Source organism: Zea mays, chromosome 1 (genome assembly GCF_902167145.1).
Source record: "Zea mays cultivar B73 chromosome 1, Zm-B73-REFERENCE-NAM-5.0, whole genome shotgun sequence".
Lineage (NCBI taxonomy): Eukaryota > Viridiplantae > Streptophyta > Magnoliopsida > Poales > Poaceae > Zea > Zea mays.
Window position 1 is genome coordinate 152,352,266 of NC_050096.1, and position 26,306 is coordinate 152,378,571.

The 26,306-nt window shown below is 42.5% G+C and overlaps 2 protein-coding genes across 2 annotated transcripts; both read right to left on the reverse strand.

Annotated features, from left to right (window-relative positions):
• Positions 1–272: 272 nt before the first annotated feature.
• LOC118476061 (uncharacterized) lies at positions 273–596 on the reverse strand (the record flags this gene model as incomplete). Its single annotated transcript, XM_035964111.1, has 1 exon — positions 273–596. A coding segment is annotated over one exon (324 nt), but the record flags the coding sequence as incomplete, so codon positions are not given.
• A 15,003-nt stretch (positions 597–15,599) lies between these two features.
• On the reverse strand, positions 15,600–17,590 carry LOC100384300 (uncharacterized). Its single transcript, NM_001176858.1, has 3 exons — positions 17,234–17,590; positions 16,985–17,114; positions 15,600–16,439 (listed from the first exon to the last, which is right to left on the reverse strand). Exons 1-3 carry the CDS (start codon positions 17,493–17,495, stop codon positions 15,776–15,778), a joined length of 1,056 nt encoding a protein of 351 aa, NP_001170329.1. The 5' UTR covers positions 17,496–17,590; the 3' UTR covers positions 15,600–15,775.
• Positions 17,591–26,306: the final 8,716 nt, after the last annotated feature.

A 26,306-nucleotide genomic window follows, 5' to 3' on the forward strand; every position in this document is an offset into this window, starting at 1 on the left:
GAAATTGATCCTTTCCACAGACGGTTCAGTTAAGTGAACCGCCAGTGTATATATATTTACACTGGCGATTCGTTAAGGCGGGCCCACCTGTTTTTTTCACTGGCGTACTGTAACTGAAACCGCCAGTATAAATTTCTGCGTGCTGCCACCTTAGAGCTCTTTTCTACTAGTGGTGGTGGGGGTGGAGGCGACCCTTCACATGCCCGAATGCCGGAGATCTGCCCATTCGCACCGGCGTCGAAGACAGTCCATCGCGTGCTCCGAGGGATGATTCAGCAAGTCGCGTGCCGCCGGGAGGGGTCTTCGGTTGGCGTTGCTGCTCGGGAAGACGGAAGTCGGTCTGGCACGGCTGCTCGCTCTAGACGTGGGTGATGGTCAGGAAGAAGAAGCCCATAGACAAGCTTCAGTGTCGGGGACGAAAGTCGGCGTTTAGGCGCTATGGTTGGCTGCTGCTTCAACGAGTGCGCCGGCGCCGCTGCTAGGGCATGTGCCATGCTTGCTTGTGCCACTGTGGCACGGCCACGCCAAGCACACCTGTCGATGAGATCGGAGGTTGCGCATACGGATCTTCGGTAGGCGCTGCTCGGGGAAGATGAGCGCAAAACAACGCGTTAGCCGTGCATTAGGTTAAGGGCAAGCGACACTAATAGCCTGCTCGGGGAAGATGGCCTGCTGGCTGGCACTGTACGGGAAAAATATAGCACGGCGAGCATCCACCATGGATCTGGTAGTCTGCTCTCTGTTGTCAGCTCTGTTTCCTCTGATTTGGGGAAGAAATGGGATGGCTCCCACATGTCAGGCCGCAGGACCCACATGCCAGGCAGCGTTAACGGACGAAACTCGTCCGTAGGAACATTGCTGAGCGCAGAACGACGGTGCGAGGAGAAAACTGAGGAGTAAATTGAGTTGAGGGTAGAACTGAGTAAAGTGTCACACCCGGGCATTAAGGAACATAGTCGAGTGCATCTCATACATGCGCCAAGGAGACAACATATATAATAACAGAGTGTATAGAGATAAATGTCACAATAACATCAGAGTATTTATTACATAGTAGAAGTCTTATTACAAAATAAAAATATAAAACGAACTAAGGATCATCCTTGGCGCAAAAGTCAACTGAAGAAACGCCACCTAGATCAGATCAAACTCCTCGCTTTGTGGCAAATCCTGAACCACATGTTCTTCTCCTGTGGGGGGGTGTGAGACAGCAAGAGTGAGCTCACATACGATTATAGCTCAACAAGTTGTGGGGAATAATGTGCATGAACTCACCAAAGGTGGGAGTTCATGTGAAGTGTAAGGCTGATCAACAAAATGGAGGCTGAAGCTGAGCATTGCTTTTATAAGTTGGTCAAAATTTTATTAGCAATTACTAAGTGTAAGTAAATACCAAACCTTAATAATAATAAAGAAAAGTAATAATAAAATAATCTCAAATGTGATGCAAATGTCAAATTAAATTTAAGTTCCATAAATTAATCATGTGAGGGTCCGAGCTGCTCATGACCGTGAGCACAGCTAGTATACCAGTTTTACACTCTGCAGAGGTTGCACATCTTTACCCACAAGTCATGTTACCCATCTGCCAAGAGATGGCCAATCCCATACACCTCTACCGAGGAGGCGAGGTAGGGTAACACTACGAGGCCTTTACAAAGTTCCCCTAGCTTCAGAAATCCCGCTACAGTTTATAGGAAGCTCCAGTGCAGGAATTCCTCGCCTGACCGCCATCGCAGCAAAATCAACCCAAGGACCTCCCTACACTGACCACTCCCCTACTGCCCTTGCCCCTTTCAGGTAAGGAAGACATCCACTAGCTTTCCTAGTTAATCAGCCAAGGGCGTCCCATTAAACCCTTGTAGTAGCACTGTTTTCCCGGGTGGTCGCTCCATGTTCCCATTAACATAATGATCTTAACATGAACAGTAATAATAAAAAGATATAAAAAGTGTAATCATGAATAGTGTATCTCCATACCCAAATCCACATAAAGCAATAGCAGGTACTACCCAAAAAAAATTTCAGTGGTTAACAAGGTATAAAGATAACAAAAACTGGGGTAACCTAATGGATCCCATCAAAATTAACCTATGCATATCATTATAATTAACGAGAACATGGCTGGGAAAAAGTAAGTGATCAAGGGCACAACTTGCCTTCAATGAGCTCCTGCTGAGCTACTTCTACTTGCTGAACCTCAGATTCCATAGTGGCTTGCTCGTCTACTCGCACCAACACAATACATACATAGTATAGCAAAAATTAACATTGCACCAAACATGTGAATAAAATACACAATAAAAATATACACATTAAAATAAGATCCTAGGCACAGAAATCATAATTTTTGGAGTTATAGATTTTAAGTTATGATTTTTCAAAGGTTTTATATGCTTAAAATAGGATTAAATGAGATATTAATTTTCTTACTGTTTTCATGTCAAAACAGAGACACTAAATGATAGACAATAATATTACAAAATTTTAGAAATTGGAATGGTTCCATTTGGAGCTAAAATGAATTTTCTATGCATTTTACAAGTTTCTAGATTTGTTTTTGTATTAAAAACGAATTTCTATAATTATTTCTCTGTTTTTAATCATCTCTGGACTGGGCCTCGATTTCCAAAAAAGTCAGGGTTCACGGAGAAAGAATTCTTAAGACTCAGGGCACTGGCGATGGATGGTGGGTTTATTACCTAAGACTGTGGGGTCTCTTTTGCAAACTGCGCTAGCCGAAGGGGTATGGGGGTATTCTGGCCGTCCGATCTGAGCAGATGGATCAGATTAAAACGTGCACAACGCGTACTGCATCCTTCACCGCGACCGTCCGATCGTCAAGGAACCCACCGGATTAAAAATATCCTAACCAGACTAAACGCCACACGATCCAGATCCAACGGTTCTCACAACCGCGACCCTATATCTAATCGGCCGCCCAGTTCGAATCAACGGTCCGAGAGCTCATCCGCCCCAGGCATCCCAGGACGGCGGTGCCGCCCGAACACCCGACGGGGAGCACACCGGCGTTCCATGCTCCCGCCACACAGAGCTCCAAACATCAAACCTAACGGTGCTACATGAAGCGAAGAGTAGGACGAATAGCTTGAGGGCATGCTCACCACGGATTATTGCATGGGTGAGACTGGCCACGGAGAATGGCGGGTCCGCAGCGGCGTGTGCACGATGGCGAGAAATTTCTTGCCCGCTGTCCACGAATCGCGTCCGCCGAGGGCACCACAAGCTCCGAGATGCCCCAACGAAGGCCCCGACCGCCATCCGAGGCTAGAGCGTTGACTAGGGCGCGTAATCATGGCGGCGGCACTCCCTCACTCACGGCGTGCACGACAGTAGGTGATGGCGGTGTCTAGTATGAACTGCGAGAGCAAAGGGGAGGAACGGGTTGCGGCTAGGGTTCTTTTATAACGGCGAGATGGTGCGCAGGTTCAGGTAACGGAGCTCCGAGTCCCGCGGCTGCTTCTACCATGGCCGGGATTCCGTTGGGGCGAACGTGTAGAGCGGATATGCAGCTGACTACACTGGCCCACGCGGCAGTGAGATGGTGAACGGACCCACAAGTCAGTTAGCCAACCAGGCGCGCTGTGAAGTCGCGAGTGGGCCACGCGGGGGAGGAGTTAGGGCAGTGGGCCGGAAAGGAGGCAGTCGGCCCATGTAGCCTTTTTTTCTTTTTATCTTTTATCTTATTTTCTCTATTTCTAATTTCAATTTGAATTCGAATTTTGAATTCAAATTTGTGTCAAATTTATTCTCAAATCATATTGTGAAATTAAAAAATAATAATTTTGGGATTATAATTATATTATTTATATTTTTATATCATTTCTCTTCTTATTTTCAAAACCCAAATTTTAATTTAGGATTTATTTCAACCTTTAGAATTATTATTTTATTATCCTTATCCTTATTATTTTATTTAATGCACAACATATAAAAATCCAACAAGTTGCATTTTATTTTATTTTAGTATCATTTGTTTTAGTTAATCCTTCTTAATTATATGTATGCTCTTTTTATGATGCAAATAAGGCACATAAACTGAGGAGACCTCTCTATATTCTTTGTATACCATTTTGAGTATTACAAATCCTACCCCCCTTAACAAGAATCTCGTCCTCGAGATTTAAGAAGATCTAGGGAACAAATGGGGAAAATCTATGCGAAGCTCTTCTTCTCTCTCCCACGTAACTTCATCTTCTCCGTGGTGACTCCATTGCACTTTGAACATCTTTATCACCTTATTTCGTGTAACCCTAGTCAAAGTGTCAAGAATCTTGGTAGGATATTCCGTATAAGTCAAATTTCCCTAAACTATGAGCTCTTCCATTGGTAACTGTTTCTCAGGTACACGGAGACACTTCTTAAGTTGAGACACATGGAATACATTATGCACATCAGATAGATTATCAGGTAGCTCGAGCTGATAGGCCATCTCTCCAACTTGCCTAAAAACTCAGAATGGTCCAATAAAGTGAGGGGACCATTTGCCCTTAACTTTAAATCTCCTCAATCCACGAAGCAGTGACACCTTGAGGTACACATGATCACCTTCCTCAAACTCCAGTGGTCTTCTTCTATTATCAACGTAGCTCTTTTGCCTAGTCTAAGCTACCCTCAAATTCTCCTGAATTATACGGACTTGTTCTTCTGCTTCTTGTATAAGTTCAGGTCCAAAGAACTGTCTTTCTCTAGTCTGGTCCCAGTATAGGGGAGTCCTGCACTTCCTACCATATAGAGCCTCGAACGGTGACATCTTCAGACTGGCCTGGTAACTATTATTATATGAGAACTCAGCATAAGGTAGACTCTTGTCCCAACTACTACCATGCTGAGGGGCACAAGCTCTCAACATGTCCTCCAATACTTGATTAGTCCTTTCAGTCTGTCCATCACTCTGAGGATGGTAGGCCAAACTAAAATTGAACTTCGTATCCATATTCTCATGAAAACTTTTCCAAAATCTGTAGGTAAACTGTGATCCTCTATCCGAAACGATCCTCTTCGGTACACCGTACACACAATCCGAATCATATATCACTCTACCAATTGAGACCCCTTATAAGTAGTCTTGACCAGAATGAAATGAGTCACTTTGGTCTGTCTATCCACAATCACCCATATCGAATCATGTCCTTTCGGGGTGCGAGGCAATCCAGTAATGAAATCCATACCAATCTCTTCCAACTTCCACTCGGGTATATTTAGTGGATGCGGTTGTCCAGCTGGTCTCTAGTGTTCAGCTTTAACTCTTTTACACACATCGCACATAGCCACATGTGCAGCTACATCTCTCTTCAATCCATACCACCAGTATTTCTGCTTCAAATCCTGATATATCTTGGTACTCCCAGGATGAATAAAATAATCTGAGTCATCAGCTTCCTTTACTATAGTCTCATGAAGGCTTTCAATCTCCGGAACACATATCCAATCCTTGATCCATAACGTGCCTTGCTTATCCTCCGTGAATTCTGGACCTCTACCTTCAGTAATCAGATACTTAACCTCTTGTATTTTAGCCTCACCAATCTGTCTTTCTGTGGATTTCTTGCTCTAAGGTAGGTTCCACATCAATAATAACTCCTTCAGTGTGAGCAACTATCCCTAGGTTAAGTCTCCTGAAATCCTCAATAATCTCATCAGGTAGCTGGGCAACAACAGCTGAATGAATGTGCTCCTTTCGACTCAAGGCATTTGCAACCAAATTCGCCTTGCCCGGGTGATAGTGAATCTCCAAATCATAATCCTTAATAAGCTCCAACCAACGGTGTTGCCTAAGGTTGAGATCCTTCTGCGTGAATATATACTTCAAACTCTTATGATCCGTGTACACTTGACACTTGGTTCCCATGATATAATGTCTCCAAATCTTAAGCGCATGCACAACGGCTGCCAGTTCTAAGTCATGAGTGGGGTAGTTCAATTCATGTTTCCGCAACTGACGAGATGCATAGGCAATCACGTGTCCTTCTCGCATAAGTACACATCCCAAGCCTTGGCCGCAGGCATCACAATAAATGACAAATCCCTTCTATAGATCTGGCATAACCAACACTGGTGATGACATTAATCTCATCTTTAATTGATCGAAGCTATCTTGGCACTTCTCGTCCCACTTAAACTCTCTTCCCTTCTCCAGAAGTGAGGTCATAGGCTTCGCAATCTTAGAAAATTCTTCAATAAATCTCCGACAATATCCTGCAAGTCCCAAGAAACTTTGAATTTCCGTAACTGTAGTGGGTATGCTCCACGTCACTATCTCCTTGACTTTAGCAGGATCCACTGATATCTTTCCCTTAGAAGTGATATGTCCAAGGAATGGCACCTCGTCAATCCAGAACTTGCATTTGCTATACTTGGCGTAGAGTTGATTATCTCGTCGCTTCTGTAGCACCAATCTCAGATGTTTCTCATGATCACTATCACCCTTGGAATAAATAAGAATATCGTCAATAAAACTACGACGAATCTGTCCAAATCATGAACACCTTATTCTTCGGATCCATAAAATAGGCTGGTGTATTAGTTTAGTCCAAATGATATAACGGTGAACTCATATAAACCATATCGGGTTGAGAACGTCGTCTTGGGAATATCCGATGGCCTAATCTTCATTTGATGGTAACCCGATCGGAGATCAATCTTCGAGAATACCCTTGCACCTCTCATCTAATCAAATAAATCTTCAATGCGAGGTAAAGAATACTTGTTCTTCACAGTGACATTGTTAAGGGACCTATTATCCACACACATCCTTTGTGATCCATCCTTCTTCTGTACAAACAAACCGACACTCCCCAAGGTGAGAAACTCGGACGAATGTACCCAGCCTCTTGTAATTCCATTATCTGCTTCTTAAGTTCCTTTAGCTCTTTTACGAACATTATGTAGGGGTGTTTAGAAATAGGAGCAGTTCCAGGTAAGAGATCAATGACAAACTCAACTCTCCTTCCTAGTGGTATTTCTGGTAACTCCTCTGGAAAGACATCCGGAAAATCTCCAACCGCACGGATGTTGCCACCAACAAACTTCTCATCTACTAAGAATGTCGCTAGTCTGATGGTGGTAGTTACTGCAATTTCAACTTCAAATCTTTCTCCTTTGGAACTGGTGAGTTCTACGGTTCTCTTAGCACAGTGTATAAACTGCCTTTGCCTTTCTTAACCATGACATACCAAGGATCAAGTCTATATTGCTTCTCTTCTAACAATATAGGGGTAGCCCATATGGGTTAGAAACACAGGTAAGAAAGGAAGAATTGTAGACAAGGCGAGTAATTACGAGGAATTGTTACTGCGGGGATTTATTAGCTAAGTAGATTAGTGTGTCACCGACTAAAGCTAATATATTACCTTATGATGGTACATGCTAAGATGTTCGTCTATACTATTTCAATCAATCAAAGAAGCAAATCAGGCATTGATCATCAGAACAATCAACCAACATTTTTAAATAGAGAAAATAATTTTAATTTTGTCTTAGGTTTCCTATCCCTTAAAAAGGTCATAAACGTAAGATTCCAAGGTGTGAAATCCATCTTATCTTAGAGCAGAAAAGATAAGAATGATCAGAGTAGAACAGTAGAAGGTGAGACATGATCAAGATAAGTATAGAAAGAATCAGAGTAAGGTAAGTAGGTAAGGGTTTTGTCCATTTCTATCTAGGTTTCGTCCTACAGTCAACATTTCCTCTGATACCACTTCTGTCACACCCGGGCTTTAAGGAACAAAGCCGGGTGCATCTCATACATGCGCCAAGAAGACAACATATATGATAACAGAGTGTATAGAGATAAATGTCACAATAACATCAGAGTTTTTATTACATAGTGGAAGTCTTATTACAAAATAAAAATATAAAACGAACTAAGGATCATCCTTGGCGCAAAAGTCAACTGAAGAAACGCCACCTAGATCAGAACAAACTCCTCGCTTTGTGGCCCATCCTGAACCACCTGTTCTTCTCCTGTGGGGGGTGTTAGACAACAAGAGTGAGCTCACATACGATCATAGCTCAACAAGTTGTGGGGAATAATGTGCATGAACTCACCAAAGGTGGGAGTTCATGTAAAGTGTAAGGCTGATCAATAAAATAGAGGCTGAAGCTGAGCATTGCTTTTATAAGTTGGTCAAAATTTTATTAGCAATTACTAAGTGTAAGTAAATACCAAACATTAATAATAATAAAGAAAAGTAATAATAAAATAATCTCAAATGTGATGCAAATGTCAAATTAAATTTAAGTTCCATAAATTAATCATGTGAGGGTCCGAGCTGCTCATGACCGTGAGCACGGCTAGTATACCAGTTTTACACTCTGCAGAGGTTGCACATCTTTACCCACAAGTCATGTTACCCATCTGCCAAGAGATGGCCAATCCCATACACCTCTACCGAGGAGGCGAGGCAGGGTAACACTACGAGGCCTTTACAAAGTTCCACTAGCTTCAGAAATCCCACTACAGTTTATAGGAAGCTCCAGTGCAGGAATTCCTCGCCTGACCGCCATCGCAGCAAAATCAACCCAAGGACCTCCCTACACTGACCACACCCCTACTGCCCTTGCCCCTTTCGGGTAAGGAAGACATCCACTAGCTTTCCTAGTTAATCAACCAAGGGCGTCCCATTAAACCCTTATGGTAGCACCGTTTTCCCGGGTGGTCGCTCCATGTTCCCATTAACATAATGATCTTAACATGAACAGTAATAATAAAAAGATAATAAAAGTGTAATTATGAATAGTGTATCTCTATACCCAAATCCACATAAAGCAATAGCAGGTACTACCCAAAAAATATTTCAGTGGTAAACAAGGTATAAAGTTAACCAAAACTGGGGTAACCTAATGGATCCCATCAAAATTAACCTATGTAGATCATTATAATTAACAAGAACATGGCTGGGAAAAAGTAATTGATCAAGGGCACAATTATATTTGCCTTCAATGAGCTCCTGCTCAGCTACTTCTACTTGCTGAACCTCAGATTCCACAGTGACTTGCTCGTCTACTCGCATCAACACAATACATACATAGTATAGAAAAATTAACATTGCACCAAACATGTGAATAAAATACACAATAAAAATATACACATTAAAATAAGATCCTAGGCACAGAAATCATAATTTTTGGAGTTATAGATTTTAAGTTATGAATTTTCAAAGGTTTTATGTGCTTAAAATAGGATTAAATGAGATATTAATTTTCTTACTGTTTTCATGTCAAAACAGAGACACTAAATGATAGACAATAATATTACAAAATTTTAGAAATTGGAATGGTTCCATTTGGAGCTAAAATGAATTTTCTATGCATTTTACAAGTTTCTAGATTTATTTTTGTATTAAAAACGAATTTCTATAATTATTTCTCTGTTTTTAATCATCTCTGAACTGGGCCTCGATTTCCAGAAAAGTTAGGGTTCACAGTGAAAGAATTCTTAAGACTCAGGGCACTAGTGATGGATGGCGGGTTGATTACCTAAGACTGTGGGGTCTCTTTTGCAAACTGCGCTAGCCGAAGTGGTACGGGGGTATTCTAGCCGTCCGATCTGAGCAGATGGATCAGATTAAAACATGCACAACGCGTACTGCATCCTTCACCGCGACCGTCCGATCGTCAAGGAACGCACCAGATTAAAAATATCCTAACCAGACTAAGCGCCACACGATTAGGGATGGCAATTGGACCCGTGGGTATGGATACCCATGGGTTTCGTACCCGGTGGACATGAATACGAGTTTGAAATCTCACCCGTGGATCCTATCGGGTCGGGTACCCGAAATACGTCGGGTAGGGTATGAATAGTATATTTTACCCATGGATATCCACTGGATACCCGAAATATTAATTGATAATTTTACATGTTGTGTTTTTGGCCCATGAAGCAAAGAAAAGAAGCCCAAAGCAGTGAACCGGCTAACCCTAACTCCCTAATTTCCCTTCCCGGCCGCCCACCCCGCCAGACCGCCACACGTGACCACTGACCCGCCACCCGCCAGCGCCCTGCCCCTGCGCCTAGCGCCCCAGCCGCCACTCCCAGGCTCCCAGCCCCGCCCAGCCGCCACCAGTCCAGCCCGCTGCGACGCTACCCCGCTCCTGCCCCGAGCGGCCGAGCTGCGCCTGCGCGGCTGCACGACCTGTGCCCCTGCGGCGTACCCGAGGCCCGACCGTCTGAGCTGCGCCTGCGCTCCTCGGCTCCTGCGCCGTCCGCCCATCACCGAGGCCCGAGCTGCGAGCCTGCGCCTGCAGGTTTATAAATTGGTGATGTTGCAGGTTTATAAATTGGCAAGCCTGAGCCTGCGCCTGTGTACTAGTCATGAACTGTACTATGAATCTATGATTTGTAAATTGGTGATGTTGCTTATCAATTTCACATGTTGTGATGTTGTTCATGCATTAACTCACATCCGTCATAAACTGTGTTGATCATCAATTTACATGCAGGTTTATATTTTACAGTAGCATATCCACCGGATACCCGATACCCGACGGATACCCGGTGGGTACGGGTATGGGTCCATTTTTTTACCCGATTGACTTGATGGGTATGGATATTTGTATAAGGGTCGGCTATGATATCGGGTCGGGTATTATCATACCCGAACACAACTCGACCCGCTGCCATCCCTACACACGATCCAGATCCAACGGTTCTCACAACCGCGACCCTATATCTAATCTCGGCCGCCCAGTTCGAATCAACGGTCCGAGAGCTCATCCGCCCCAAGCATCCCAGGACGGCGCCACCGCCCGAACACCCGACGGGGAGCACACCGATGTCCCATGCTCCCGCCACACAGAGCGCCAACATCAAACCTAACGGCGCTACACGAAGCGAAGAGTAGGACGAATAGCTTGAGGGCATGCTCACCACGGATTATTGCGCGGGCGAGTCTGGCCACGAAGAATGGCGGGTCCACGGCGGCGTGTGCACGACGGCGAGAAATTCCTTGCCCGCTGTCCACGAATCGCGTCCGCCGAGGCCACCACAAGCTCCGAGATGCCCCAACGAAGGCCCCGACCGCCGTCCGAGGCTAGAGCGTTGACTAGGGCGCGTAATCACGGCGGCGGCGACACTCCCTCACTCACGGCGTGCACGACAGTAGGTGATGGCGGTGTCTAGTATGAACTGCGAGAGCAAAGGGGAGGAACGGGTTGCAGCTAGGGTTCTTTTATAACAGCGAGATGGTGCGCAGGTTCAGGTAACGGAGCTCCGAGTCCCACGGCCGCTTCCGCCATGGCCGGGATTCCGTTGGGGCGAACGCGCAGAGTGGATAGGCAGCTGACTACGCTGGCCCACGCGGCAGTGAGATGGTGAGGCGCGCTGTGAAGTCGCGAGTGGGCCGCGCGGGGGAGGAGTTAGGGGAGTGGGCCGGAAAGGAGGCAGTCGGCCCATGTAGCCTTTTTTCTTTTTATCTTTTATCTTATTTTCTCTATTTCTAATTTCAATTTGAATTCGAATTTTGAATTCAAATCTGTGTCAAATTTATTCTCAAATCATATTGTGAAATTAAAAAATACTAATTTTGGGATTATAATTATATTATTTATATTTTTATATCATTTCTCTTCTTATTTTCAAAACCCAAATTTTAATTTAGGATTTATTTCAACCTTTAGAATTATTATTTTATTATCCTTATCCTTATTATTTTATTTAATGCACAACATATAAAACTCCAACAAGATGCATTTTATTTTATTTTAGTATCATTTGTTTTAGTTAATCCCTCTTAATTATATGTATGCTCTTTTTATGACGCAAATAAGGCACATAAACTGAGGAAACCTCTCTGTATCCTTTGTATACCATTTTGAGTATTACATAAAGTGTGCAGACTAGTGGCTGAAACGTAAAAATCCCATTTTCTAAACCAAAATTGGTGTCCCTGTATGAGAAAAAAAGAGTAAAGCTACCATGGCTGGCACATCTCATTTTATGTTAGGGATTGCAAGGAGCCACACGAGACATACTGTTGATTTGGCTGAGCACGAGAAGTCTAGAAAAAGGCTAAGGCAATGTCCGTAAAGATAAATAAGCCATCTAAGGTAGAATATAAAAATGTGCCTAAAAAATATTTGTTGGGCAGACCTCTACTCCCTTTTAAGAAACTAAGGAAGCTCCTGGCTGGTATTAAAACGTTGTATGACCAGTACATGCAGGCATCTTCAGTTGGCATCGATACCATCAGTGTACATGTACCAGAAAAAGCTTTTCAAGGTTTAAGCAATAAGGCATTTATTGCATTCGAGGATATGTGGTTAATGATGAACCTTCAAAAGACTCAACGTACAACTCGCAACGGTTTTTGCATTGTAAGTGTCACTCATACTTCTAGGTATATGTGTTATTATTAGTGAGCTATATAAATTTTCAATATCTGACATATATGTGTACCTTGCAAAATGCAACATGATCAAAAGGAGATCTTTATAGTACCAATCCTAATGCTAGTGCCGGTAAAAGGGTCGGGTATGTCAACCAAATACAGATATCCGAGCAAAAACACACTTTCATAATCGGAAAAGATAATGAAGAATTAAAAGGAAAGACGGATGAAGAAGTTGAGAAGCATATACTGGATATGAAGAAAGATTTTGATGCTCGATACGCCACCTACATAGAACATGCAATGCTAAGAATCCAAGACAAGGAAGCATAGTGGCCCAGTACAACTTTAAGTAAGTGTGATTTTGTATAAATAAAATTAATAATTTCAATACACATTTATCCACTGTTATCATAAACGACCATTTAGACCGTTTAAACACCGTTTAAATGCTACTAAGTAAATAACCGTTTAGGTTGTTTATGCCGTTTAGTCCGTTTAATCTCGTATAATCCGTTTTTAGTCCGTTTAAATGCCCGTGTAGTCCGATTAAACGCTCAACAAAGGATGACCGACTGTTTACCGTTTAGCATTTAGGATAACACTTCCTTTATCAAAAATTTAATTCGTACAGGGACCACTGGATATGCTTTCTTATTTATCCGAAGGTTGGAAAGGTGCTGGTGCTCTACTACTTAGATTACGACCCTTTGACATATGAAAAATTCCTCAACATCTTAGAGTTGTAAGCCTTTTATATGTATGCATACTTTTATTAATGAAAATTTGAGAAAAACATGATAATTCTATTTGAGATCACAGGGCTTTTAGATTTTATAAGATGAGAGGTGGAAAGTACGACCTATTGAAACAACACATGTCCCTAGACATCCACTATAAATGGCCAGTAAGTTTGTCAATTTAGTAATACATATCATACATGTATGTACATAGCACAATGTTGCAACTAAATAACTAATCTCCCGTTATGTAGTGCCATAAGCGACCATCTGGATCGGTACTATGTGGGATCTATGTGTACGAGTTCATGAGACAAAACAAACTATACATCACAAACCCTAGCCATGTATTATTAGTAATAGTCATGTATGTATTTATGTCATTTATTAGTGTAAATAGATGATGTTTATAAACTTCCTTTACAGGAATTTCAACAAGGAAAGCCAGAGAACTTGACCGAAGGTGCATCGTATGGCATAATTGAGGACCTATGCACATTCATAATGAAAGAGGCCATTCCCATTGAAGGAAAGTATCACGATGTTACTGGTATATTAGTAGACTATCTCTTATGGCCAGAGTTTAGAGAACTCACAGAAATTAGTAGACTATCTCTTAGCCATGTTAGTTATTAGAGTTTAGGTGAAAACTTTGATGTATAGAATGTGTGATGGTTGTAATTAAACACAAGACTTTGATGTATATAAATGTATGATAGAATTTAATTCCATGTTGCTTTCAATATATATATATATATATATGTATATGTATATATGTATATATTTCTGTGTGTAAATATATGTAAAATTTAGGTTCTTTTGAAAATTTGAAAAAAGGCAGGAAAATTACCATTTGCGGCCTAATAAAGAAAACCGCTAGTAGAAAGTGAATTTCTACTAGCGATTTTATTAAGCAAACCGTCAGTGAAAATGTTATTTGCATTGGCGGCTAGTTAAGACACCTGCCAGCGGAAATGTTATTTTTACTAGCGGTTGTCTTAACCAACCACTAGTGGAAATTCAGATTTCCATCGGCCCCTAGCACTGGCGGCACTAAAAACGCTAGTGCAAATAGTTCTAGGACCATCGCTATAGAGTTTCTGTGTACTAGTGTGATCTACATTAGATTTAAAAGATGGATGCAAATTACTTACAGTGGGAGGCTGAGGCGAAGCTAGGAGAGATGCCATCTCGATCTCCCCTTGCTGGATGATTTCTGGTGGCGATCCACTGTGAAGTTTGATAGGTACTTCTCCTTCATCTTCTCATGTCGTTCGACGTACTGCCACAACGCTTCTTCCTTTTCTTGCTTCATGATGTCCTCAAAGTGATGTTGATCATCAGACGATAGTTCCTCCAGAGTTAGCTTGATGATGTTACTAGTGGAGATGATATTTAAAACTTGCCATTGGAAGCCAATTTTTGGTGATTTAAACACTCTTGTCCCTAGCAAAAAGGTGTTTTTTGCCCTTTTGGGCCAATCACCTAATGTACTCTGATCCAGTTTGCAGGTACCGACGACTTGGGGTACTCTGTGTGGGAGCACGACCATCCACTCTAGGCGTTTGTACTGTGCGCAACTTGTGTAGAGGGCGCCACTCTTTTTCTCTAGGGTGGCGGACCATCTGCTGAGGGTGTTTGGACCGTCCGTGCGTGCGTAAAGGCTACGATATATAGGGGTGGATGTCTGGATCAGTTTCTAGGCGCTTTCCAATATATTCACATGCAGTTAGATTAGCTGAATAAACACGTGCGGGATAAGGATTCTCTCTTGAATGAATCTAATCGCGGACTGTCAGGTCCACATGATCGGACTGTGTGATCGTGCCCAGCTATATCAAATCTGGTGCTCAACAGTGTGTGCTTGACCTGCACCCGTGGTTAGTTGATGCATGCAAGGACAGACGTACGGGCTGAAGTGATCGAGTCTTCGGTGCCTTATATCTTTCTATTCCTGGCGAGCTTCTCTTGCTTTCGTACGTCTTGCACATTGTGAGCAAGGCAAATATGAGTGGAGTTAGTTATCCTATCTAGTCATTTATGTCATTTAGTTGATCCATGTTTCTTTGTTGAGGACAGATATTATATTGATCTAGCTAGCTCGCAGTCTCTCTCACCACAATAATGGTGCGCACATATCTCGCATTATCTCCTCTGATTTATTTCTAAAATAATAAACATAAATGTAAATATAAATATTATCAAGAAAAATGAATCAAGGCACGTCGATGGGATTAGTTATGTATAGCCATATAGGCCTCTCCATGCATGTAGAATGCTGGTGTATATATAGAATTCTGTTAACCAGAAAAATGTTACTTGTCACAAATTATCACTGGATAGAGAAATATATTAGGAACATGAACAAGGGTCGGAAAATCAGTAATAATAATGCTCTGTCTATGCATATATATAGTTGCCCTTTTTCACTAGATAGAGGACAGGCTGACAGACCAAATATTGTTTCAACTTGCATAAACAATACCATCCTTTGCTTCCAACCTCTATAAGAATGAACTTCATTGAGAGGCAAAAAAAATATATATATAAGCGGAATACAACTATACAACAACTTGTGTATGTATATCGTATATGGCACCTGTTGTTAGAATATATGATATGTATATGTGTATCTATGTTGTCTTTAATTTGGATGGATGTGTAAGATGTAAAATTGCTCGCTCATTGCATCTTCCAAATTTCCTCCAAGGCCCAAAAGTTATCTGTAATGCTCTCGGAGAAGCCTTGCACCCAACCACTGAGCTCCATGTCCTGAAACTGGCCAGCGCCGGCACCAGCAGCCTGCACCACCGACTGATCAAGATCAGACGGCGGCGGCGGCGGCGGCGGCCACAGCCCTTGGTCGGCCTCCTGCTGCGCCGCCCAATCTCCGCCGTCCATCAGCATCTCGCCGGCGCGCAAGTTCGCGAAAAGCAGGCCTCCGTCATCGTACGACTCCGACGCGAGCGAGTCGGACGACGACGTCGCCGCCATGCCCGACGACGGCAGCGCGTGCAGCTGGCGGACGTCGTAGGCGCCCGCAGCAAGGTCGTTGGCAGCGCCGCCGGCCGCGGCAGCAGCTTGCTGCAGGTGCTGGGCCTGGTGGTGGTGCAGGACGAGGAGGCGTAGGTGGTGGTGGTGGTCTTCGTCGTCGTCGTTGGCCGCAGCGATGGTATCGACGTCGTCGGCGAGGTGCGGCATCCAGAGGTAGCGCATGGCGTCCTTGAAGCGCTTGCTGTTGGCGTCGCAGTTGAGCTGCTTGGCGTGCTTCTGCACCCGGGTCCTCCAGTAGTTCTTGATCTCGTTGTCCGTCCTTCCCGGCAGGTGCTGCGCTATCTTCGACCATCTGGAGTGGATCGGAGGGGGAAAAAGAAATCACAGGATCGAGAACGCAATTAGAGAGAATGCGAGGGATCGAACTGGAACAGCTTGGATTTGTGGAGAGAGAGAGAACGCGCGCCAAGCAAGCTAAAAGTAGAGGCGTGCAGCTTTCGTGAACAGTGCTGGAGTGAAAGCGAAAGATGTACTTGTACAATTCGCCTCTTGTGTGCGCCGTGTTGTCTTGTCATGTGCCACATCGGCCGCACTGTTATGTTATACAAATACGTACGGCTCCACGTCTATACGGTACGGGCCGGGGGATAGTTGTATATACCTGTGCACGTACGTACAAATACCATACGGTCTCGGTGCAGTGACAGGTGCATCATGTACGTGGGCAGTGGGCACTAGCTTCTATTACTACTGGACTGGAGAGCAAGCTGCCGTTTTCAACAGGGCTACCTTGCGGCCGTCCACACGATTTCCAGTCCAAAAACTCCGGCACGTGCAAGCTAAGACGACGTGTCGGTGATCGATCTCGGACTTGGGAGGAAAAAGTTGACTAATTACCGGTTGCCCCAGCGGGTGTGGAGGTCGAGGATGAGCAGCTGCTCGTCGGCGCTGAAGTTGCCACGCTTCACGTCGGGCCGGAGGTAGTTGAGCCACCGCAGCCGGCAGCTCTTGCCCGTCCGCTTCAGCCCTGCATGCATGCATGGCGCATATCAAGATCAGCCATCAGAAACGTACGATTGGGAGACGGAGATCGAGGTGATGAACTGATGATGACCGGCCGGCCGGTTTGGTGGGTTAACGACATACCGGCGGCGCGGGCGAGGTTGTTCCAGCGACCCTCGCCGTTGTCGGCGATGTAGTTGACGAGGGTGAGGTCCTCGTCTACCGTCCAGGGGCCACGCCGGAGCTCCGGCTTATTATTGTCGTTCTCAGCCTCCTCCTGCGCTCCTCCCTTCAGCTGGTGGCTGTGGTGGCCGTGCTCCTCGTCGACCGCTACGGCGGCCGGGAAGCAAGCAGCAGCCTTGCTGCAGGCGCTGCTCCTGCTCTGACAGCTCTGTGTCGTGGCCATGCTAACTGCGATCGACTGAAACAGGAATTGGTTGTGAGGCTGGGAAAAAGAGGGCGTTGAGGCCGGTATCGGTATGATGAGAAGATCTAGAGAAGATGATCAGTTAGTGGGAGAGGTATCGCAATTCCTCAGTCCTTTTATAGGCTAAGATGCGAGGAGAGAGTAAAGCATGTGAGGGAATTTATTAGTCTGTGTTCTGAAGGTGAAAGAGGGCAAGCTAGGTTGCCTTTTTAGTCAACTCTAGTTCAACTCGAACTACTCATATATTATTGGTCTTGATTAGTCCTCTCCTTATCAAATAAAGCAATTCTCTCACCAGTTTATTAGTTTTATTTCCAACCAATGAACCAGACAAGAAGCCAACTTGAGCCTGCCAGACACTTGACTACCCGGCATGGAATCTCAACCCCGGACAATCAAAATCCAATGTCTAGGGGTGCTGCCTGCCTCGGGCAGCTGTCTCACTGTGCAAACCAAACAAGTCCTCTACCCTTTCTCACATGTGCCTAGAAGGTCACAGTGGCAGAGTGCTCCTCTACCCTTTCTCGCTTTTTTTATAAGATACATTCTAGGGAAAAATATTTGCAGCCCAGCTGCAAACACAGGCTACTGCACAGCCCCTCACATAACAGCGTGGCTAAACGGGTGGCACTAGTAAAGAACGCAAATCAGGTACATGCTCGTCGCAAACAGGTGGTTTTCCCACTGGTTATCTGAGGAGATATAGAGGACTAGGTTTACCATCAGTGGGAATTTGGTAGTTAAGCAAAGGACAAAACAAAATGCAAACACATGTTTGATATGTGTTCACGGTATTCAAGTGTAAATAGTGATTATCAAAGAGATGATCAACTTTGGTTGTGCTTTTTGACTAATAAAAATTTCTAGATCCTAGTTAGTTTTGATGATTAATGACAATGTAAGACTATTACGACTAACATTTCTTTTGTAGAAATAACTTAAGTGATGTCATATTAATGCAAGATGGTTGGGCTTATATGGAGTTCAAGTTCTTTTTGACGAAAATTAATGGTCGTTTTAAAGGATGATGAAGAAGTTTAAGGATTGGATAGTTCTAAGTATCAATGAAGTTGTTGGACACTTAGAGTAGTGATATGGCCTTTTTCCTTTAATCCATACAATAAAAGAGGCATGAAACGAGTAGTTTGACGTAGTGAGTATAGCTAGGTATGTTGGTGCCCGTTTGGATCATTGGAATTGAATTCCATTCTAATAATAGTAATTCAGGCATATATCAATTAAACTAATTTGATTTTATGCAAAAATATATTTGTATACTATTATTAGCAAGATGTCGGAGATATTTATGTGCTACATTTTTACTATAGAGGATTGAGACGAAGAATGTCATGTAAGTTACAGAGTAGAAACAAATTCTACTAATGCATAAAATCATTTCTCATCTTCCACCCCATGAATTTGAGATATGCTTATATCTGAACTTTGGAAAGTCATGGAATGTTAGATTCCAAACTAAATAAGTTACTTTATTGAGTTAATTCCAATTCCTCTAAAATGAAGGGATCCAAACGCCGAGTAAAAGAAAATGTAATTCGAAAAGTGATTGAAATGAGTAAATTGGTAACTATATAGTAGCACCGGACAAAACATTGATAAGAGTGTGTCATGTAGTTTATAAGAGGAACACTGACATATCTAATGTGCATTGGATAAGGTGCACTATATAGGACACTCAAAGCTTGCATAAGTGACCTCGGACATTTTGTGTGCAAGGAATGTGTCCGATGTACCACTAGATATTGCACTAGACAATATAATTATAGAGTACTTAAACTATTTCTGAGAGGTCAAGTACTTACAAAACATATTCGTTACGACACTGGGAAAGATAAATAGAGAGGTTTGCAATTGTGTATCTCAGGACTTAGTAATGACTAGTTTTAGAAACTAGTCATTAGGAAGGCACTTACGTATCCAATGTAGTGGTTTGATGAGCACCAGATCTGTATGGTGCTCCCAACTATGCTGAGTGAAGGTGTAATGGCTAGTTTCACCCATTAGGGATATTTACACCACCTAACACATCCATTCGAGGTGTCTTCTTGCCCCTTTCAATAGCTGAAACATTCACTTGAGAATAAGGAAAATGCTTTGCATAATGATCAACTTGAAAGTTTGTAATTGCATGATTAGCAGCCTCAATATTGCATAGCAAGTGACTTATGTGCAACCACCACCTCATTAGACTTGGTATGGTCTAGCGAGAATTAGTACTAGTTATTTTTGGTGATCAGTATCACCTAGATAGCTAAGTGGCAATCAGGGGTGAGGTGATCATTTGAAGAACTTGTGGGTGACCTGACTCGAGCTTGTACATGGCAGTGAATGATTCATTGTGCCGGAGTAGCGAATAACTAGCTCTTAGAGAGCACTTAGGGCATGTTTGGTGTGGCGCCTATGCCGCGCCTAACCCGCGGCGGCCAAATCGGCCACCACACCTGCGGCTTGAAAAGTGTGGCGCGGTGTGGCGGCCTAGGCGCCACACCAAATATGCCCATAGTCCTTCTGCAGACCAAGGGGGAGCAACACCATTGCGTTGGTGCTCCAACATGGATTAGTAGGAAGTTTCGACACTTTGGGACCTCGACAAAACATCGAGGAGTCTTCTAATCCCTTACTTCAAATATTTACATTTGAGGAATTCAATTCAAGCATTTACATTCTTAGAATTGTTATGCTAGTATAGGATTGGAAATTAGAGTGCAATTTTTTATCACATCATTAGGCACTTGGAAGTTGACCTTGTGTTTAGGATTTAAATTATGCAAGAAAATTTATAGAAGTCCAATTCATCCTATTTTGGGAATTTTGATTCTTTCAATTGGTATCAGAGCTTCATGCTCAATAGTTAGGCTTAACCACCTTGAGTTAACATGTCCGGTGGAGATGAACCGCCTCCCGTCTTTGAGGGTAACAATTTTCAGTATTGAAAATTGTGTATGGTAGCATATCTTGAGGATATAGATAGAAGTTTCTAAAGTGGCCACTCAAGGGCTTCCAAAACATAGGAATCCCACCAATTTAATTGGTGATGAATTTCACTACGAGAGGTAGCAATGTAAGGCCAAAACACTCAATTTAGAGGCATTTACAAGGATATTTTTAATAAAGTACGTAATCACAAGGATTTTCATGCTCTTTGGTCTAATGTATGTGTATTTCATGAGGGACCCATGAGCCAGTGTGAGGAGCGTTATCATTTGGTTATGAAGAAATTGAATTCTTTTGAAATGCTTCATCATAAAAGTGCAAATGATATGTACTCATGGCTAAATGTTCTTATAGAGAAAGTAAGTGGACTTGGGCTCATATAACTAGCATAACCACTTTTATAAGAAAAATATTTAGTATTATCCTAATCAATAAGCATGACCATATTCTCATGGTGTTGTTAGTCACCTGTAGGGCTCCTGCATGAGAACAAAATAGGACAACACAACTAAATTAATAATACCTTCTCCTCGTGTCATTTGTGTGGAACATAGGCAATGAGACAAGTATGAAAGCAAGGAATAAATAAAGTGAAGAGATGACTAAATAAGAAAGTAGATTAATAGTCATTCATTATTTCTTTATTGAATCATGGTCGATTACAAGAGCACCTTCGAGACAGTTATAAGCTATTCAATGGTAGAAGTGTTCAAAGAGCTTCGAAGGCTAAGCACTTCACAGGTTCGAGAGCATGTGAATCATTCAAAAGTGTCCCATGCATGGGCACTATTCACCTATTTATAGGGGCATGACGTTGTATAGATTTGTATGAAATTACATTAATGACATGATTCCTATATACATGGCTAATGAAACCTATGGAGGGTGTTTCTGTCTTTTCCCCTATGAGACAAGACGTATATGTTTCCTCTGTATTCCTTTGACTCTCCCAACATTTAAGTTTGTTCGAAGCTTCGTCTTGGTGTTAACTCCAAGATCGGGCTTCAATAGTAAGCCAGTATCATGCTCCATCCTTAATGTCGAAAGCTGCTCAATCAAAGTTTGTTTTGTCCTTGAAACACACTTAGAAAAACTGAAATTGTTTTCTATAATGAGCACAAACCAGGAACAAGTCTAGATGAAGAGGGCTTTACACCGAAGGTCCAAAAACACATTCCATTGAGTTCATTATTGAAAACGGGAAAATAAAAATATGCTTAGCAATACCAGAAATAAAAAACATTGTAGTGGTTCATTTGTGTCACACCCGGTTTTAGAAGGCAAACCGAATGCAAACTATGTACGTGCCAGGATCAGAAACTCACGTACACAACGATTACATAATTGGACATCATCACACATTGCTCAAAGTAAATAGCAGAAATGTACTTTATTACATCATCACACATTTATGCGATCGAGCTGGTGCCCTGTTGCACGTCAGCGTGGCGCCCTGGCTTGGCGGTGCGCCACGATGCCCTCGGGCGTTTTCGTGCTCGCCTAGTATGGCGTAGGAAGGGTGCAAGGTTGAAGACGATGCGCGGGTGTCGTGGGATGAAGAATGGGCAGTCTAGATTAGATGGAAAATACCTCTTTGCCTCGTTAAATCCAAGTCGTTCGATTGGGTTTGGAGAGGTGAGATTAGAACCCAAGCGATACCGGTTCGGGGTGTGTGGTGGGCCGTCAATTTGTGATCTGATGGCCTAGGGTGCATCTGCATTTTGAGCCAAGAAAGTTTTACACAATAGACCCTCGGTTTTATAGATATAAACCCACCGTCCATCTGCTGTGAAAGGGAATTACTTTTGAGTCCCTGGATTTTTACAAATGTGACCGAGGAATTTATTTTTGGCTTAAAAATTTACAAAAAGTTAGAGAAACTCATATCTTACTCGTTTCAACTCCAAATTGATCCGTTCAAGTTGCATTAACTTTGTAATAAAAATGCTCACGCAATAAACAACATTGTTTTATCATATCACATGTCCTAAAAAGTAGATAAATACATATTTAACTTGTGATTAAACTTGCTAATCAAGTTAAGATATTATTTCAAATTGTCTACAAGCATACTTTGAATAAAATATGGTCTCCAGTTAATTTATAACTTTGATTAAAATGGAAGTAGTTATTTCTCTAATATTTTTCTCATGTGATTTATATAGTTATTCTTACTATATAATCATTAAACTTCAGAAAATCATATCTTTTTAATAGTAACTCCAATTTTAGTGTTTCTCGAGCCTACGATCCCGTAGCAGAGCGTAGAATATTCTTACACTGTTTATTCTCATGTTTGGTGTACTGTTATTTTTATGTACTTTCTTGTTTATTTGTATGTATTCCTACAAGTAGAAGTGAGGTCATGGCAAATCTGAAGACTAGTTTGGCGAAGTACCTGGGATCTCAAGTCACATGCAAGTTGTGCCCTTGATCACTCTTCTTTACCTAATAATGTTCCTATTACTCATTGTGACATGCTTAGGTTAATTTGATGGGACCCAATAGGTTTCCCTTGTTGAGTTTGTGATCCAAATTCTGAAGAAGGAGGCCCATCGTTGCTAGATACATGTCTACTCCTGGTAAAGAGCATTGGAAAGCTGTTCAGTGGATTTTCAGATATCTACGTGGTTCTTCTAGTGCTTGTTTATGTTTTGGTAAATCTGGAGATGGTCTGGTTGGCTATGTTGATTCAGATTATGGGGTGATTTAGACAGGAGGAGATCTCTTTCAGGTTATGTCTTTACTGTTGGAGATTGTGCTGTGAGTTGGAAAGCTCGTTTACAGGATACTGTTGCTTTATCTACCACAGAAGCTGAGTATATGGCAATTGCCGAAGTTACTAAGGAAGCCTTATGGTTGAAAGGTATATATTCAGAGCTATGTGGAATTAAGTCTTGCATTACCATCTATTGTGATAGTCTGAGTGCTATTCATCTCACTAAAGATCAGATGATTACTGAGAAATCCAAACATATTGATATTCGTTATCACTTCGTTCGTGATATCAATGAAAAAGGCTTGGTGAAGGTATGCAAGATCAGTACTCATAATAATCCTTCTGATATGATGACAAAGCATGTTTCTGTTGCTAAGTTTGAGTTATGCTCAAACTTAGTTGGTATTATAAATTAGCCCTTAGTGTCTGTTGGCGCCAGCAAGATGATGATGTATTTGTTTAAGGTGGAGTTTGCTATTATGATACTACAAGGAATTTGTATCAAGGTGGAGTTTGTTGAGTTTGTGATCCAAATTATGAAGAAGGCGGCCAAGTTGGCGAGCGAAGCGGAGCCCCCCCTGCGGTACGGATCGTTTCCCTACTCGTTTTAGGGTTGCACCTCTATAAATATCTTTGTAAGCCGCAGGAGATAATCATCCTAATTGTAAATCTCCTGCGATCTGTAGCCACCCAAAAATAGTGAGAAGTTGCTGGCCGGCGCCCGTGGTTTTTTCCCCTTCGCTTTAGAGGGGTTTTCCACGTTAAATCTGTGTCTTCTCTGTGATTGATCCTCTTTATGTCGTATTTATTTATAACATCCCTAGCATTGTTTATCCCACACCTTGCAAACAAATGAATTGTTGGGTAGATTTGCTATTGCTCTACCTGGTTTTGGGAAATTAATGTTATATTATGATCATGTTCCAATTTGTTGTTGTTTTAATTATTGTTCATGATAAGATCATCATGTTAATTGGAACATGAAGAATCACCCTAGAAAATAGTGCTACCACAAGGTTGGTATGGGACGCCCTTGGCTGACTAATTAGGAAAGCTAGTGGAGGACTACCTTACTCGAAAGGGGCAAGGGCGGTAGAGGAGATGCATATAGGGAGGTTTGCGGGTCGATCATGCTACGATGACTTTTCGGACGAGGGATTCCTATATTACCCTTCTCAGAAACCGTAGCGGGTTTTCTGAAGTTAGTGGAACTTTGTAAATGCCTCGTAGTGCTACACTTCCTCGTCTCCTCAGCAGAGATGAATGGGAAGTCGCGCTCCCTTGCCAAATGGGTAACACGAATTGTGGGTAAAGATGTGCAACCTCTGCAGAGTATAAAACTGGTTTATCAGCCGTACTCACGGCCATGAGCGGCTCAAACACTCACATGATTAAATTATGGAATTAAACTTAATTTGTCATATGCATTGCATTGTGGGTGTTATTATCAATTGTGACCTCTTATTTATTTGGGTTGATATTTACTTGTACTTAGTAACTGCTAATAAAACTTTGATCAACATTAAAAGTAATGATCAGCTATAACCATCTTCTTTGGTAAGCGTTACACTTCACATGAGCCCCACGGTAAGTGAGCTCATGCACATTATTCCCCACAGCTTATTGAGCGATGAACGTATGTGAGCTCACCCTTATTGTACTCACATCACCTAGGTCAAGGACAGATACCATAAGATGATGAGCATGAAGGATGTCGCGATGAGTTCGTAGGCCATCGTCTCCCAGCTAACTATGGTTGCTGCATCGTTGTTTTCATATGATGTAATTATTTAACTATTTTATACAGAACTCCATTATATATTAAAGGTGTGACATTCATTGTGTACCATGAGTCATCATATGTGTGAGACTTGATTCTAGCGCATATTTGAAACGCACCTGGGTTTGGCCCCTAAATACGGGTGTGACAGTGTGTAATTCTTTAATTATTGTTTCTGTCATATTATTGTGATTATATTGTCGTTGAAATTGCTGTTTTTTTATTCCTTTCATATTTTTTTTTATCTGAAATTACTTATCACCGAAAATAAGCTCAGAAAATTTCGGTGGCCGAGCTCTGGCCGCCAAAAATAAAACCTTAATTTCGGCTACTTTTTTTGACGGCTATGAGTTGCAAAAAATAGAGTATTTACCGTCGAAAATACCTTATTTTCGGCAGCAAATACTCTATTTTCGGCGGCTCGTGTCCGTTAAAAATGACTGTCAAAAATGATTGTATCTCTTGTAGTGTAGTACTGGTACAGTGACATCAGCAAGATAGGCCGGCATCATCAGTACGAATGTGTTCGTCGATCTGCTTTTTCCATCACGTAAGCATCACCTAACTAACGACGATGCATCTGCTGATCGGCATATATATACATGCCAGCCGTCCTAGTTTCCAAGCTTCCAGCTGCTCACGTACGTACGTGTCGACACCACGTGAACAATGCCACTTTCATGCATCATCATTTCTCTCTCTCGGCGCGATGGCTGCGGAAGCGACGGCTCCTCCCATGCATCGGTTTAGATGGACACTGTCAAGAACGTACGGTGACGCATCCATGCTTTGACGACGCGACGAAAGCTAGCTAGGTTTTAGACATGCTAGAAAGCTATAGCAAAGGCAGCTACGTGTCGACAAACAAGTGTGTGTGGCCGCCAAGTAGTGTAACCCTCACTACAACTGTGCATCGATCCACAACAATTTTGTAGCACACATCGATCTCGGTCATATGCAATTTTGTATGTAAGGTCATCCAGCTTTTATCTTCCCTCTCTCACTTAATTAGAGCTTCTTTGGTTAGGAGTACATCGAGAGAGATTGGAAGTAATTATGGGCCTTTATGGCTAACTGTGCCACACCGACTAACATTAGTCGTTCGAATTGAATAACTAACACTAGACAGAAAAGTTAGGCAGAGTATAACAAGTTAGGCAGCGAACCAAACATGCATTAAATCTCCTTTTATATAAAATTTGTGTAGAAGGGGATTAATCCACTCCAATCCCTCTCAATCCACTCATAACCAAACAAGCTCTCGGTGGAACCTCATATATATGTCACGTCACAAGCTATGCACAAGATAGGCACAATAACGCTTGATTATTACCTGTAA

Excerpts from the sequence above, each read along its gene's own strand:
- LOC100384300 (NM_001176858.1), bottom strand. The coding sequence starts at position 17,495 with ATGGCCACGACACAGAGCTGTCAGAGCAGGAGCAGCGCCTGCAGCAAG. Across the intron at positions 17,115-17,233 it reads CAACCTCGCCCGCGCCGCCG|GGCTGAAGCGGACGGGCAAG; the intron begins GTATGTCGTTAA and ends GCATGCATGCAG. Across the intron at positions 16,440-16,984 it reads CACACCCGCTGGGGCAACCG|ATGGTCGAAGATAGCGCAGC; the intron begins GTAATTAGTCAA and ends GATCCACTCCAG.